The 16917-nt window shown below is 36.0% G+C and overlaps 1 protein-coding gene and 1 pseudogene across 4 annotated transcripts; one reads left to right on the top strand and one right to left on the bottom strand.

The window, feature by feature from the left end:
- The first annotated feature begins 3790 nt into the window (after positions 1-3790).
- Positions 3791-16221, top strand: LOC107818250 (uncharacterized). 4 transcript variants are annotated; one of them, XM_075246078.1, is made up of 8 exons: positions 3791-4009; positions 4087-4232; positions 4321-4479; positions 4778-6359; positions 10543-10609; positions 11005-11088; positions 15314-15550; positions 15679-16221. In XM_075246078.1, exons 1-4 carry the CDS (start codon positions 3800-3802, stop codon positions 6201-6203), a joined length of 1941 nt encoding a protein of 646 aa, XP_075102179.1. In that variant the 5' UTR covers positions 3791-3799; the 3' UTR covers positions 6204-6359; positions 10543-10609; positions 11005-11088; positions 15314-15550; positions 15679-16221. The 4 variants fall into 4 exon arrangements, with proteins under 4 accessions (XP_075102179.1, XP_075102181.1, XP_075102182.1 ...); XM_075246080.1 differs by having other exon boundaries at positions 3827-4009; positions 10543-10747; XM_075246081.1 differs by having other exon boundaries at positions 3827-4009; positions 10543-10747; positions 15314-15591.
- Positions 8630-9342, bottom strand: LOC142177441 (putative U6 snRNA-associated Sm-like protein LSm4; annotated as a pseudogene).
- Positions 16222-16917: the final 696 nt, after the last annotated feature.

Below are 16917 nucleotides of genomic sequence, written 5' to 3'. Positions count from 1 at the left end.
ACATCGCTTTCTCCTTCGGGTACGTTTGTGGAAGATCTTGCTCCTTTTGAGGATGAAGATCCGAAAACAGGGGTTTATACGGACGTCACTTGGGGTGCTTGTTGTCCTAACGAGCTTGCTTTGCTCCTCGTAACTGGTCCAAAGCTTCCAAAGGTAACATCGAGGATGCTTTCCACATCAGCATAGAACCTGGAATTAGCAGCCTTGGTGAAAGTTGAACTGGAGATGATTTTCTTTGAAGCCATTTCAATGTTCTTGAACTTTGGTGATTTGAAAAGTTGAGATGAGAGGTAGAGATTGTCCCACTGGCGTGCCCGAATTTGTAGACAATAAATTGGGTCGAGAAAATAAAATCAGGCTAAAAAATATTACAACAATCGTAGTATTTTATTTTAAATATTTGAGTGTACAATCTCTATGAATCCTCTGATTCTTCTTTTCAATAATAAATAAATTCAAGGGCCTTTGAGCTTGATCTCGAATATGTAGTTGTCACCACGAATGATGATCTTGTTCTTGAGCTTTAGCTTGGTTGCTTGAACTTTACCTTGATTTGTTTTTCGTTCTTGAGCTTGAACTTGATTTGTTCTTCGTTCTTGAACTTGAACTTGATTTCTTGAACTTGATTGCTTGGAGCTTGAAACTTATGGAGGAATTTGCAGTGTTTGATCCACGAGCTCTCTCTTGCTTCTTGTTATAGCTTTTGGTATCTTTTCTGAGTTATGAAGACCCCTATTTATAGTTGTGGGAGGGAAAAAGTTATGATCAGAATAAACTCTTTCTGACCAATCAAATTGAAGCATGACAAAGCCGCATTTGATTGGCCAGAACATGTCATTTTGACACGTGGCATGACCCCCATTGGCTCTTTTCTCTGACTTGGCGTGCCATGTCATTTGACACGTGACACCAAACTGGGCCTCTAGGAAGATGGCATATTGGGCCTAATGAAGTGGGCTCATCATTTGTAGCCCAACTAAATGGACTAGCCCAATGGATTAAGACTTATTTATTTAATACATATATATTGGGCTTATAACTAATCCAATTATATTAGTCCAATAAATTTATTTGAACTAATATATCTTAATTTTAAAATATAGTCCCAATTATTTTACGGATTTAATTCCAATAAAATTTATATGCCTACAAATGCATCTCCTCAATTAATGACAAGAAATTAATGACACCATCTCCCGGTCTCCCAAATTCCCTAAGGAAAAACTCTCGATCTTCCCCTTGACCCCAAATCCCCTCTAAAATCGATCCTTTCGGGAAGAGACCCTCACCCATCAAAAAGGATAGAAATACAGAGGCTCATTCTCACCTCTCTGATTCTCACGCAATAGAAAGGAAACATGCCCTTACTCTCACCCACCTACAAGTGACAAACGGGCGGACCAGGCCGGTCAAGAAAAAAAGTGACCGTCCGGTCACCAATCCGGGCAAGGTTCCGGGTTTTACGAATCGAGCTTAACGGGTTCGGCCCCATCTGGTCAAAAATTGAATTGGAATGGTTCCAGGCTTAAGGGGCCGGGTTGGTGTAATTTTTTATTTTTTTATATTTTGTATTTTGTATAACTAAAGTAAAAATATAAAACAAAAAAAAAATCTTATAAAAAGAGTATTTGAATAAAGATGCAAAGACTTTAAAATTCTTATATTTGAATATTTCATTAAGAATTTAAGATAATATAATACAACGAAGATGGAAAAAAATGCACTTATAATTTGCAAGTTCAAATTTGCAAATTAATGTTTACATTTAACAACAACTAAATTAATAAAAAAAAAGTAAATTCAAAGTTTAATTATTAAATATAAATCTAGAACTTCAAATGTTTTGCATTGCCTTAGTAAGTTCTTCATAATCAATATGACCTTCTTGGCCATCTACTGGAGTGTTAAATTCAAAGGCTTTCATAGTTTCATTTCAAATTTTCATTGCATAATACTACTTCAAATTAATCTAACAAACTAAAACATTAAGCATAATACGTCTAATAATTTTAAAATAACACAAATTATCTCAAATCAATTTAAAATCTTAAATACGAATTTCTGGAGGACGCTTAAGACAACTCTTCATATGCCTCCTTAAACAGCCTGTGCCCTTCCACTTTCGACGAAGATTTAAGACTCGACTACAGTTCTTGTACTTTACTTTGTGAACTTCTTTATTTTCTTCTACCACCTCGAAGTGTTCCCAAACATATGAGCGCACTATAGAATCACGGGGCATGATTTAACTTGAATTGAGAATTTGAGTTTGAGAAATGAGAGATGAGTGAAGAAATGAAGAGGATGGGGAGTGTATTTTTAGTTTTTCAAAAGACTAAATTAGTAATTACAAAATGTGTTATTTTTAAAAATAATTGCCCAAAAAGGGGCTATTCTTGCAAAATATCTGTTGGGCAACGGTCAAATTGGAAGCTGACCGTTACCAACGGTCAAATGAATTTTAGAAAAAAAAAACCCAGAAAATTACTGTTGAACCGGGTTGGGCCAGTCCGGTCCGGTTAACCGGTTCAACAGTGATTTTTCTTGACCGGGTTTGACTGGTCCGGTTAATCGATTTTTTTTATACGGACCAACCCCCTGACCCCCTAACCCAGCCCACCCGGCCCCTGACTATCAGTCCAGGTCGGGTTACTACTGGTCTGGGCAGGTTCGAAAATGGGTCAACCCGGCCCGTTAAACAGGTTTACACCCACCAATACATGCATTCTCACACATCTTTCAGAAACACACACGAAATGGTTGATTTTTGAATTGAGATCTGAAATCTAATTCTATTTCTTGGGTTTTTCAAAATAGTTGTGGAAGCCAACCCGATAACTGCTTTTCTCCATTTGAGTATTTGAGTTCCATCCTAGAGTTTTGACCCAAAATTCATACCAAACACACCCAAAATCTAAAAACTTTTAAACGGTGGCTAAAGGCTTATAGTAGGGGTAAAGAATGGCTAATTACCAATATTTCACATTATGAGGGTGTTTGGCTAAGCTTATAAGCTGGTTAGCTTATAAGAACTTTTTGACTTATTTACGCGTTTGGTAAAGTTAAAAATACTTATAAGCCAAGTGCTTATAAGCCAAAACGCCATAAGTTGGGTGACTAGTTTATGAATTTTTAGTTTATAAGCAATTTAAGTTTGACCAATTTTTTTTTTTATTTTATCCCTAAAATATTCATTTTTAAAACAAAACTCTTACATCGATATTCACTGCTCATATTTCTTAAAACCTAAATCCTCCACCTCTTCAAGTCTACAATTTAATATTTGAGGTAAGCAAATTCTCTTTTCCTTTGCATATTTTGTATCAATGTAATTGTGTATTAATCTTTGAACTGTAAGTAATAAACGAGGACATATCAAATTTTTGGTGTATTACTTTTTAAGTGTTATATTAATCTTAATAGACACTGGTGATGAAGACAAGAGATAAAGTATTATTATTATATAGCTTATGATTATATGCTTATCATAAAATAAATTATATTTATCATAAAGTTATCTTATCTAATCACATTTATATTTAAAATAAAATAAAAAATAGATTATTTTTTATTTGAATCGATCTAGAATCTAAAATCTTGAAAAAATTACGCTCTATAAGTGTAAATAGTTTTAAGTTTATTTAAGTCATTTTAATAGAAAAAAGCTTATCAATATTTTTTTTAATTAAATACTGCAGCAACTTATTATCAATTTCAACATTTGACTCCAAACAATAAATAAATGATTTACCATTTAAAAAGTACTTTTCAGGAGTTATCGGCTACTTTAAATAAGCTAATGCAAACGGGCGGGTCCGCTCCCTGGTTCAGATGCCCAAACTGGTACCCGCCCGCTTACCGTAAAGGGCTCCCTAGTTACTCTCATCGCTTCACTCCGCAATCCATCCAAACCGGCGTCTTTTACCGGTTGCACGACGGCGTTCGCAGCCGGCGACTCTCTCCGCCGTCTTCAGCTCTTCCATTCCAAATTAACTGGGAAATGCAGCCCGTAAGTCCTCAAGTATTTCTAAAAGTCATTCAATACTCATTTTTCCCCATTTGTCCTCATTATTTACCTTTTTTCAGCTATTAATTGTCTCGGAGGAATCTCAATTTCTTCTTCGAATACTGAACGGGAGTTTTCAAACGCTAGACTTCATCAAAGACCGCGTTTTTCACGGTTTTGCCGATTTATTCTGCTCGAAAGCGGATTTGGATGTTATCGACATTAGGTATGAGTATTCCATTGCACACTTATGCATTTTATCAACTCATTTTCGTTTCCAAAAAATTGATAAATTTTGTAAATTTTATGTGTAGACAAGATAATGTAGTGCAATGTGTGAATCGGGAGGAGCAAGGATCCAAAGATTCGTTGTCTAAGGGGAACGATTCGGATCAGCAAGAGGATTCAAGAGTGGGATTCAACGTGTTGGATGCGATGTTAAAGCATAGTCTGGATCGTCTGAAGAGTATGAGGTTTGTTCGAAACTTTGTCAGGAAGTTTTTTATTTTTTATTTAATTGTTGAATTAATAAGCTTGTTTTATAACTTTTTATTTAGAGACAGAAAAGAGTATTACCTTTTTAGTGCCAATAAGGGCACAAATATCTTTTGTAGTGTTTTGATAATTGATGATTTCGAGTGGCATATGATTGGTTCTGTAATTGATTGTATCAATCCCGTGGCTGTACACTGTTTCTTATTGAAGCTGAGCCTGGTTGGCTTCTTTTTCTTGTCCCTAATATTTGTAAAGCAAATTACGTTAATTTTGCAGGGAAAGAATATCCTCAGCTGAAGCAGGCATTCATAACTGCACCTTGGAAATAAATTTCAATAAAGATGCATATGTTATTAGAGCTATGTGTCTGGATGGTAAAATGGGGGCAGCTTTATCTCTTTGGTTCAACATGATACAGAATAGTATTGTTCCTGATGTTATCACACACAATTACCTCATCAATGGACTGTGCAAAAACTGTGAATTGGAGAAGGCAGAGTGGATTGTTAGAGGTATGTTATATAGGGGCCCTTCTCCCACTTGTGCTACGTACAACTCCTTAATAAGGGGTTATTGCCTCATGAATGACGTCGATAAAGCTCTAAACACGTTTTCTACCATGGCCAACCATGGGATTTTACCAAACAGAGTTACTTGTAACATCCTTGTTCATGCGCTTTGTAAGAAGGGTTTGTTGGAGGAGGCGAAAAAGCTTTTTCATAAATTACTAAGCAAAAATCATAACGGGGGGAGCTCAGATTTGATTACATCAACCATAATGATGGATGGTTGCTTTAAAAATGGAGATACTGATCAAGCTCTTGCTTTTTGGGAGAGGATGTTAAAAGAGGGTGTCCAAGTTGATAAAGTTTCTTACAATGTTGTTGTCCATGGATTCTGTTTGAGCCATGACGTGGGCATTGCATATAAGTATTGTTGTGAAATGCTAAAGCTTGGGTTCGTTCCAGATGTCTATTCTTACAACACTCTTGTTGGAGCACTTTGTAAAAAAGGAAAGACCAGTGATGCTTGTTATATCTACGATGTTATGACAAGAATGGGTGTCATCCCAGATCAAATTACATACAAAATGATAATTCAGGGCCTATGTATTAACAGGGAAATTGATAGAGCCAATTGTTTTCTTGATTACATGTTAGAGAATTCCATTATACCTGAACCACTTGTTTGGAATGTTATAATCGATGGTTACGGAAAATTTGGAGATATACAAAAGGCTTCATACATTAGAGACAAAATGGTAGCATTTGGTGTTCTACCAAACATATATACATATAATGCATTAATTTATGCACAGATAAAGTCAGGAAATATTTTAGCAGCTCAGCCCTTGGAGAAGGAGATGCTTTTATATGGTCTTACCCCTGATTTAGTTACTTACAATCTGTTGATTGGTGCTGCTTGCAGTCTTGGCCTGATTCACTCAGCACTTCAGCTACATGACGAAATGTTGAGAAAAGGTTGTCAGCCAGATGTAATTACCTACAGCGAACTACTTAAGGTGTTTTGTCTACAAGGTATGATGAAAGAAGCGGACAAGCTCTTTGGGAAGTTACTGGCATCTGGTTTAGCTGTTGATCATGTTCCCTTTCTAATACTCATGAAAAGATACTGCAGACTGAGAGAATTTGATAAAGTCTTTGACCTTTACCAAAAGTGGTTAGTGACTATGCGTAGATGAGAATATCTCCCCAACGGGTATTGTGAAGTTAAGGGCTACTCTATATGTATTTATACAAGAAGAGAAAGCTACTTCAGACTTTTGCACCTGGTTGGCTGGCAGATTTTAGGTCCAGAAGCATTGTCCTCGTAGCAGGAGTCGTCTTTGTCACCGGAGGTACGTTCGTGCTGTCACCTTTGCCTTTTGTAATGCGATGTGATCTTGGTATAGTTACCTCCTCTGTCCCTCTTTCTGGCTTGTTTGATTGGGCAGTAAAGATTAAGCTAGTATGGTTTATAATATTTTATGTGATTACCTTCCCATAAAACATATTCTCGGTCATCTCAATCTAATGTCCTACTGTAAGAAGTGTGTCCAAAGCTGGGAAGAAAATTAATTTCCCCATGATTCTATACTATATTAAAACAAGAAAATTAACTTCCGAAGAATCTATACTATATTAAAAGCTTGAATCCCCTTATCAAAATGTCGTTTGTATTTTTTATCCTTTAAAAATATATTTCACATTGGATAGAGTTGTAATTAATTTATATTTCTAATATTTAGGACTTTAAGATCAACTAAAATTTTGATTATTAAATCTTTCCTTATTGAACTAGGTTAGAGGTCCTAATATTTTGGGATTATTAATCTCACCCCAATTTAAGCTATCCAAACGTATATATATGTTAACATTGTGTTTCAAGGTAGTCTCTTTTTGATTTTGGTCGAACTAATTTAACCGAAAAGGTCTTCAAATCAACTAATTAGTTAAAATCCAATTTGATTCTTTTCCAATTCATCATATAAATGACTTTCTTATATGAACAATGTAGTATAATTGCAATTCCTTACATGTTACAGTTACATATTTAAAACTTGGGATGGCTTAATAATAAAAATTTGAATCAATAAAAAATAAGTTAGTTCCAGTAATATTGAGAATAAATAATTAAAATTTTGAATTAATTGATTAATTAGAAAAAGAGCCCAATTTAATTATTTTCCAGATTCATCATATAAGTAGAATCTATTTTTCAAGCTGACAAATCTCTTAGGATACCTAAATTTATTTCCATTAGAATAATATTGGTGGTGAAAGAAATAAGAAAAAAGAGCAAGAAATATAATAAGGATGAAACAATAGAAGACAAAATCTTCTCAAAAAAAAAAAAAAACAATAGAAGACAAAATGTTTATAAAATAAATTTTATTAATTTCTTTTTCTTTTTCTTTTGCATTCATTCCAATAAATGACAATTCCCTATTCTTTGACACATTAAGCTGTTTAGTCACTTTTAAATTTTACATCGTCACTTATCACTATTCTTCTAGGAGCTATAGGGACAAACTCTTAATTCCCAAATCTTTAAAATACCAAAAAATTTAATTTTTTAAATTTGTGTTATTTGACAAATCTTTGAAGAATCGTGATAAAGTTTTTTTGTGTGTTACTTTTTTGTTTCAAGTATTAGGTCATAGTAATAATACCAATTTTCATAAGATTCGCGCATAAGTCCTCAGAAATTATAATAAAACATCTAAGAACTTTTGTGGGGCAAGATTTCTTTCTTTTTAGAGTTTTCAAGACTTACACTTTTTTTTTTAATTTTTATTTTATAACTCAAAGATTTTGTCTTATAATATCTATGATTTTTTTAAAACTATGTAGGCATTGATATGGGTACACACGCGAAGCGCATACCCTAAGACTAGTGTATGCCAAAAATGGGTCCAATGTTTGATTTGTGTACTTTGGCTTGAAGCATTGTTATAATGTAATGAGTTAATGAATTTTGCTTATAATGTTGGTTTGAAAAGTATCACAGAACCATCTATGTTTGATTTGTTCTGTGTTTTTTGCATCAGTGAAACTTGTAAATTTCGTGTGTGCCTTAGTTTGTAGAAATGTGTCAGATTGGGTTTATCCAGAAAAGGAAATGTTTTGGAGAGTATTTCTGAAAGACTTACTATTATTTACTAGCTATCGCTTTTGCTTTGCATCTTTCTTCTACATTTCATGGTGTTCCTATTTTTCTTATGATTGTTGTGGTGATACTAATATTGTCTCTCTTTGCTTTGCATCTTTCTTCTGGATTTTATGGTGTTCCTATTTTTCCTATGATTGCTGTTGTGATACTAATATTGTCTCCTTTTTGTCCTTTTGTCTTTTTGTTTTTTTGAGCCGAGGGCCTTTCGGAAACAACCTCTCTACTCCTTCGGGGTAGGGGTAAGGTCTGCGTACACACTACCCTCCCCAGACCCCATTAGTGGGATTTTACTGGGTTGTTGTTGTTGTTACTATTATTTCCTGAGACTGAATGTTTTTTGAAAACTAGCTCAGTTTTCTTTTAAATTTACACATGTCAATTGCCAAATATTTTTAAGAAATGAGCTTGCTTACATATTTCATCTCTCAAAAGAGAGAAGCACTGATCAATCTAAAAGTGAGCTTTTCAAGCCTAAATACATTCCATGCCAAACTAAAAATAAGTGGAAGCAGCCTTTCACTCCAAGAAGCGCCTTAATATTTTTGCAGTATAAAAAAAAAATAGATGCAATATATCCAGTTTGAAGATGATTAGCCACATCTATAGCCTCCACTTTTTTCCACCTGACTTGGCACCAGGTCCTCCTTTGTCCCATCCTTTGGTACATGAATTTTCCATTTCATGCCCAATGGCTTTTGCCTGACTTCAAGCAGCACTTTCCTCCTACCTCTTCCCTTTCATTTCCTACACCAGGTGGTTTTCTAGCTGCACAGTTTTTTGTTTCTTCCAAAACTTTTAACCACCTCGTCAGGAACTCGAAGATACTTTATGGTATTGTCACGATTATAACATTCTGGCATTCTCCAAAATCCATTTCCATCATTTGCTGTACAACCAAATCTCATGAAGATGGATATTCATCCGAGTATCATAATCCACCAAATGCCCATCATAAGTCTCTCCACCTTTTAGCTCCACCAACATGGGATGCCCCTGTTCAGTCTTGAGCAAAGAGAGTGGAATCATTTTTAGATGCGTGAAAATCCTAATTCAGCTTTGTCTTGCTGATCTTTGTCCTTTCATCCACTTTCCTGGAACTCCTGAAAAACGTAGGTTACTTCAAAAGTAGGTTAGCACTGTGTTGAGAGAGTCGAGCTTCTGGTAAACTGAAATTTTTTCATTATGCGCTGCTACAGCTCTCTGAGGCTGAAATTGCTCATCACTTCTGTATTTCTTAATTTGGATTATTGAAACAATTTGTAGGAGTATCCTCATTTGATTATTCAGGTTCCTTTGTGTTTGATCTCCATATAGCTCCCACAGCTAGAAAATATTATTTTATTTGTTCCTAGTTCTCATGCGAGAGAGCAGGAAGGAGTAGGATTTTTTTTTTTCAGTGGAAAGTTGGAAGCTACCTTAGTTAGACTCACTTTTGATTTGTTTTCCATGTTTGCTCCTGCAAAGGTCAGCATCCACTGCTTGTATTAGAGCTAAGAGTCATCTCTCTTTTGTATCTTTTGCTCCTTATGCATCTTCTTGATGCCTTTTTATTGATAACATCTTACTTCCTCAGGAAAAAAAGGTCAACATCCACCGGTTGCTTGACTGAGGTTTTCAATTCCAACTCTATTGGCAGCATATCTGATATCTCACCTCTAATTTCCAGAAGAATATTCGCTATCTATCTCTTTTATTATCTTTTGGACCTTCATTACTAACAAAGCATAATTTGCTGTATTTATTGCCTACTGGAGTTTCCCAACATTTCTTCCCTCCCCCTTTTCTGTATATGAAGCTAAAACCCTTGTTGCTATGCCGAAACAATGCACAATAGCTGTGATGTCTGTAATTTTGGCATATATCTCATTTGAATAGCTTTTCAATGCATGTAAATGATTTCAGTCTTAACCAAAATGAGGTGTTGCTTGTCCATTCTTTTGTGCTCTATTAACAAAGAAAAACAGAGAAAGAAAAAAAGCTCATCAGCAACTGGATCCTGGCTTTCTGATCTAAAAAAAAGAGAGAAAGGTAGGCTGTAGAATTACTAAGTTATAATGCTTAGCAGGTGCCTTTTCTAGCGAACACAAGTGTGAAATGAGAACTAGAAAATGGGGATTCCCATACCATGTAGGGAAGAACAAAAGAGAGTTCTGATGTCCTAGAAGCTGCCTTAGTTGTGTCTGTTACACTCCTTGCTTTTGGGATTACGTATAACGGTATAAGAAAGAAGAAAAATGATCCAAACCTCGGCAACTGCTCTTTATTTGTGATTACAGATAGGCTTTCTGCATTTCCTTGCATTAATTTTCCTAGCTTCATCTTTTTCCTCCCGACAAATATGCTTTGCAACGAATTATGTTTCTGTGCAGGTGGAAGTGCATGCAGGGTGAAGCAGTAATTGCAGCATCTCATTCTGTCAAATTGTGCTGATGATTGGTCAGTCCTCTACTAAGGAAATTCGTAATATAAAGGCTACTCGCTTTTCTTTTTTTGGGGTCATTTTTCTGTAGATCAGCAAGGTTAAGATTCTAAATCACATTGGCTGACCATGCTGTGCTTCTTTCCCTTTTGGTGGTAATGTCAATCTTTAACCACATAATCAGTTCTTTGCACTGAACTTTTGATGTAATTCATCCTTGAAATGACTTCTTAACTGTTGGAGGAGCTAAATACAACTCCAAATGGGAATTTCACTGTTACCAGCTTTGCTGCATACCACTTAATATGGATATAATCTGTATATTGGAAAAATAGTTTTAAGTCGGTTTCCCATGTTATATGCTGCCTTTTGTTTGTCAATACACTAATGCTGATTTGGATTTTTTTTCCAGAATTGGTACCTTGTGAGTAGGCGTTCAAGTCCACTGGAGATTATCAAGATGTACTGACCAGCAGAATTTGCTTTTTACTGCTAGGTAGGTCTTTAGTGCGTATTCCTCAGTGTTTCAGTAGAAGCTCAAACATGAAAGTTAAAGTAGTTTGAGCTCCTCATGATTACATGTTGCATTTGATAAACTCGTTAGTGGCAAAAACTTGCGTTTGACTGAAATTGGATGAAGTGAGTAAATATGAAGTATTTACTTCAACCACTTTCAATTGTTTGATAGAGCGGGAATAGAATTAAATATATCCTTCCTCTGTGGATTGACAAAGTTGACGTGGCTGGTAAAGCATTCTGTTTCACTTTTACATCGGCACCTGCAGTAACTTATCCAAATGAGGGGAATACTGCTTATCCTTTTTATATTGTCCCTCTTGCAGCCCTTCGTTTCACCCCAACCAAACATATTTAAAGTGGCATAATCTCTCTCATTGTGTATTTGTTGATCCACACTGTTTTGAAGTTTATTCTTCTAATTTTCTCTTACCCCCCCCCCCCCCCCTTGCTCACTCTCTTTTTAATTTTATAAATCAGATAATTTCATTCGTGTTATGCCAATATGGTGGTATATACAATTTGGACAAATGGCTTATCATATTTCTTCAATTATTCTTATCCAGTTGTATATACAGAAAGGAAGCTTTATAAGATTTTTTAACATTCCCCTCCTACTGCTCTGCGCTAAAAAATAACTTTCGAGTTCTTTAATTTCAATTGTTTAACAAAGGTATAGTGGTGGTGTTTTCCAAGTCCATTTCCTTTCCTTGCTGATTCAGTGGTTCTTCAGCCTGCAATAGTATCTGCTGCTGTTCTTGAGAGCACCTAGATGATGTTAAACTTGTCAAAAAATGATGGCTCCGAGGTGGTTGCAGTCCTAAAATGCAATACAAGTTGGTTTGTGTATCCTTGTGGCATTGTTTACTCACAACACCAACTCACCGTAATTCTCCTCTATTCCTCAGATTATCAGCTATGACGATTGTATTCCATGCTGCACTGCGTAAAAACTCAACTTTCTTTGTCGCCTTGATGCTCTATATTGCCTTCCACACTTCCCCTCGTTGCTTCCTTCAGTTAGTTTCATATAATAGGACTTCTCAGTGAAGCATATTGCTCTTACATCATCTTATCCATCCCGTGCAGCTGTAAACCTTTTGCAAGAGCTCTTCAACTTTCGCTCCTGTTCTTTATATCTCATTATACCTCTTGATCATTTCTTCTCATAAGGTTTGACATCATTACCTCATTATCATGGGCAATGCATACATTTGAGGGAATGCTTCCCTCAATGATACTTCCCCGCACGATCCTTGATTCATCCCGCCAAAAGTGTATCCTGCTGCATCTCAACACGTAGTCAGTGAACCTGGTATACCATCTCTCTCCTTCATAACCCTTCTTCATATTGCTGTCCTCATTAGCAAATTGTCAGAACAATTTCCTTAGCTGTGCCATGTTAACCATTTGTTGTTACACTTTCTTTAGGTGCAGTGTTGCCTAGTCTTTCTAGTCTAATTACGGACTTGTATGTTGATGTAACTATGTAAGGATATGTGTGATATCTTGAGAACTCCTCATTTGTCTTGATAAATTATTAACACTGGACAGAAATGGGTACGAATAGAGCACAATAATATAGAGGATTAATACGACATTACCTAGTATGGATTGAGCCATAGTTGATCGGTAGATTGAATTTTGTATGTTATCCTGGACCTTCTGTACTAAGGTTCACCTCTTGAATGAAAAGCTGACAAATGACAAGTTATGGATGGAGGATTAAGATTTTCATGGTAGCAACCAATAGTATCTTCAAGAATTGCTCGTTCAATAAAATCTGTTCATTGATTCACTATTAGATGTACAGGGATGTGTCGGATTGGCCAACTTTGGTCAGGAGTGGTGGAGTTTTGGAGGTTAAAATAGATTGAGGACAAAGGTTCAGTTTGTTTCTAGACGAAATAAAGGGGAATAAGAATTTCCTCAAAACCTATTCATAAATTTGATTGGCGCATCAGTTCGATAGACGTAGCATATGGGCAGTTGGCTCTTGGTAGATGGTATGGGCTGCTGAAGATATCCTCGTTCAGTGGCTCGGTATTCTTGTTCCAATTCTCTTCCGAATTCCCTTCTGAGACATAGGCTTCTAGGGTTTTGCAAGAGAAAAGAGGTTTATGGGAGACATACCTTTTGCTTGAAAGACGGACAGTTAAAGCAGGATGTGTTGGGCAAAGGAGGAGCAAGGGGGAACTGGTATGTCGATTCACCTATGGTTTCACAACTCACAAGTTAATCAGACAAGTAGAAGAACTCATGGAGGTTCTGTTGATTTCGATTGCAACAACAATCATTTCTAGGCTCAGAATCATTGTTAAAAAATGGAGGAATGAATACCTCAATGATTATGGATGACTTTTATTGAGTTACAGAATTTGGCTTATGCTGTTGAACCGGTTAATGCTGTTGAAACTTGAAAGGGAGGAAAGGAGGAGAGAGAATCGGAGGAGAGAGAATCAGAGGTGGAGGAACAAGATCTAGCTGAAGAAAATTGTAGCGTCGGAATAAATGGAGTATTCATTGGTAAGATATAGTTCTGAATACGATGAGTTTAAAGTAGTCATAAGTAGGAGGACTTAAAAAAATTAGAGAAGGATGGATCTGCCCTTTGGTTAGATCGATGATTGTCAGGGATTTTTAATTCTTTTACCCCGATTCTAGAAACCTATTGTTAAGGCTTGGATCACTTAAAACCTGTGCTCGTTAAAGAGTTTACACATACATGAAAAATGACCAGAGGAAGACTCCCAGACCCACTCACAATTGCTGAGTTCCCGAGGGTTTCTTCTCGGGCCAAAAGTTGTCGGAGAAGGGTGAAACGTCAAGCAACTAGCTTCTTGGTGTCATACAATATGAACTAGAGAAGAGGGTAAGGACATAGGAACAAAGGGAAGGGGAGACGCCCAATACGACCACACTTGAAGAAAGGGCATGATGACATATTCTCTTTTGGCAATCAGGAGTGAGGAAGGTCACTAAGAAGGGTTTAAAAAAACTAAATAGTTTGGAATCCCAAATTCTTGCACAAAAAAGAATGGGAAGTTCAAAATTGGATAGAGTAATGAACGACTCGAACAAAATCCCGATCTTCAAGCCATCAATGAGGCTTTAGTCTGGATTGTCCTATGGGGGATGGTGAAACATGAGAATGTCTGCACTAGAGGATACGTGGGTGCATGATCTTGCGATAGGATTAGAGGAAGATTGGTAGGAATGATATTTATTCTACTTTCATATTAGTTTAAAAACCCTTACATCTTGAAAAAAGTATCTAGATTCAAAAAACTTAGTAAAATATTTCCAAAATTATAAATTTTGGATAACAAATACTCTACTGCAATTATGTCTGCTTATCCAGCTGTGGTCAGGTTCAGCCCCACTCAGGGGGCAGGATCTCGGACTCGTCTTCCTTTTCGTAATGTTTTTATGTCTATGATAAATTCTGAAAGCTCCATTATGATCATTGTTTCTCCTAACAAATTCTTTCGTGCTGATATGAATCTTACAAGATTGAAACAATAACCAGTCTCAGGCTCTCAGCTATTGATTTCTTGCTTTTTTCAACTCATTCTGCAGATGTAGGATTAGATTTACTGTCTAATATGCGTCCCTTAAAAATGTTCTAAATCTTCATTGCAGCATTCAGAACTACATTACACAAATTGTGTCGTTCGGATAACCACCCTCATACAAACTACAATACATTCTTTTAGTGCTAAGTGTCTCTGGCCATTCTCTTGGATTGAGGCATGTCATTAAGACTACATTTGACTTATGAATGCAAAATACTGCAGGCTGCCACTTCATTAAAATACCCTCCCTTCACATTTTTTCCCGACTCGCTGCCCCCCTTCATAACTGATCGAGCATTCCAGCCACTTCAACTCATTTACCCAATTTGCACAGATTTCGCCGCCCTTGATTGTGAAATTTCTCCTGTAAAAGTATTTAATCCCAATACTACACAGGATTATCTGATCAAACTTTTCAAAATCCACCTTTCTCTTTACAAATTCACTTGACATTGATAACTGATCCCTCTCCATAATTTATAGACAAGTTTTCCCTTCTTTTGAAGTACCGTTGTTGCATGTTGGCGACCTTGATCTTCTGATCTTAATATGATTTTGTTTTTTCCAACTCAGTATTTGCTATTTAAATCATCTAGAAACATTAAGGTATTTATCTTCACAACTGTGCAGGTATTAACGATGAGGAAAAGCCTTTGTCTAATAAGCTGAAACTTTATTGGCGCGTTACTGGTGTATAAATTCAGAAAGCAGCTATCATGTTTGGTGACATGCTAGTTAAATGCCGCAAGTCAGTTCACTCACCAAAGATTAGGGCATTAGGTGTTGGAATGGATGAAAGTAATGAGTCACTTCAATGCGCATGCTGCATTCTTTGCGTTGTCTCCTTTCATATGCAAGTTATTTTGGGTGAGTGGTAATTAGACGTATTCCAATGGTTATTTGAAACGGTAGGCTGATTAATTCTCTTATTGGATCCATATTCTTCCTTCCATCCCTGTGTTACTAATATTCAGTTTTCTGTGTTTTCCTCACAGATATGGTGAAGGAGTTTGAAGTTGTGTATTTCTGTCCAAATGAAAAGCCCCTGGCAGACTTTTATGTTAGAAAGGTGAAACAACCTGAAAGTTCGAGGGTGAACCAATGTTGGACTTTGCTCTAAAGCCAGAAATGTACTAGTCAGCTTTTCTTCGTAAATGGATGATCGAAAGCAGCTGAGCCTACTAACTATTGACCATTGGAGAGCGAGGGAGTTTCTTTTTATTTCGCTAGTCCTCTTCGCGCTATTTGGAATGAGGAAATTAGTGAGTAAAAGAAGCTAATATTGACCTTGTGACATTCTTGAGGAAAAGGTGGAAAATAAATGTGACTTCAATTGCGCGCTTCTCTTAGACTCGACTCAGTCGTCAAATGTGGTAATTGGTTTGAAAGAACAGGAAAGAAACCAGAGCGACTATAAGAAAGATGATGCGTTTTAAAGTTTTAAGAACTATCTGTGCACGTTATTCTTCTTTTTCATCCTATCCAATGGACTCTGAAGTTATCTGTGCCAATCGAGAACAAAGTCATTTTAAATTCGATTTACGAGTATTACAACTTTCAATTTGAAGAAATTTTGGAATTAGACGGTACATGGTGCAAATTAATGTTAGGCTTCATTTAGGGAGACTATCGACTAGGTCCTGGGACTATCCTGGTTTCACATTAGTGTTAATTAGAGTAACATGCTTTTAGCAACCATTATCCGAGATATAATTTATTTGTCGTCTTTGTCTGAATACTTATTACTCTGTTACAATTTAGATGATGTAGTTTGATTCGGCATGGAGTTTAAGAAAAAATAAATACATTTAAAACTTGTGGTCTTAAAAGTTTAAGGGGTAAAAGCTTCGGTTATGACATTTGTGTGGTTATAAAAGCTTCTCATTAAGGGTAAAATAGGTAAAATAAAGAGGTTAAAGTTAAATTATTTTTAAATTTAGAAATATGTCAGTAAAGTACTTCATCTAATTTGAAACGAAGGGAATATCATTCTTGTTTTTTTAATTCGAAAAAAAAACTACACGAAATTAAGAGAAGGATCATACTTTATTATCCAAGAACCAAAATTTTTAAGTATTTAGAGGAGTTGATTCTACTAAAAGATCAAACCAATTCGAGACCAGATGAAAGATAGTTATAGTAGAAATACACATTCTTCCCCCGTGATAAACTTGGCTGATTATTATCGTAGTGTGGTAAAAAGGTGAACTTACAGGTTTAGTGTTTAATCCTGA

Source organism: Nicotiana tabacum, chromosome 23, assembly GCF_000715075.1.
Source record: "Nicotiana tabacum cultivar K326 chromosome 23, ASM71507v2, whole genome shotgun sequence".
Taxonomy (NCBI): Eukaryota; Viridiplantae; Streptophyta; class Magnoliopsida; order Solanales; family Solanaceae; genus Nicotiana; species Nicotiana tabacum.
The sequence above is the reverse complement of the archived record's forward strand: the minus strand, read 5'-3'. Positions and strand labels throughout refer to the sequence as shown.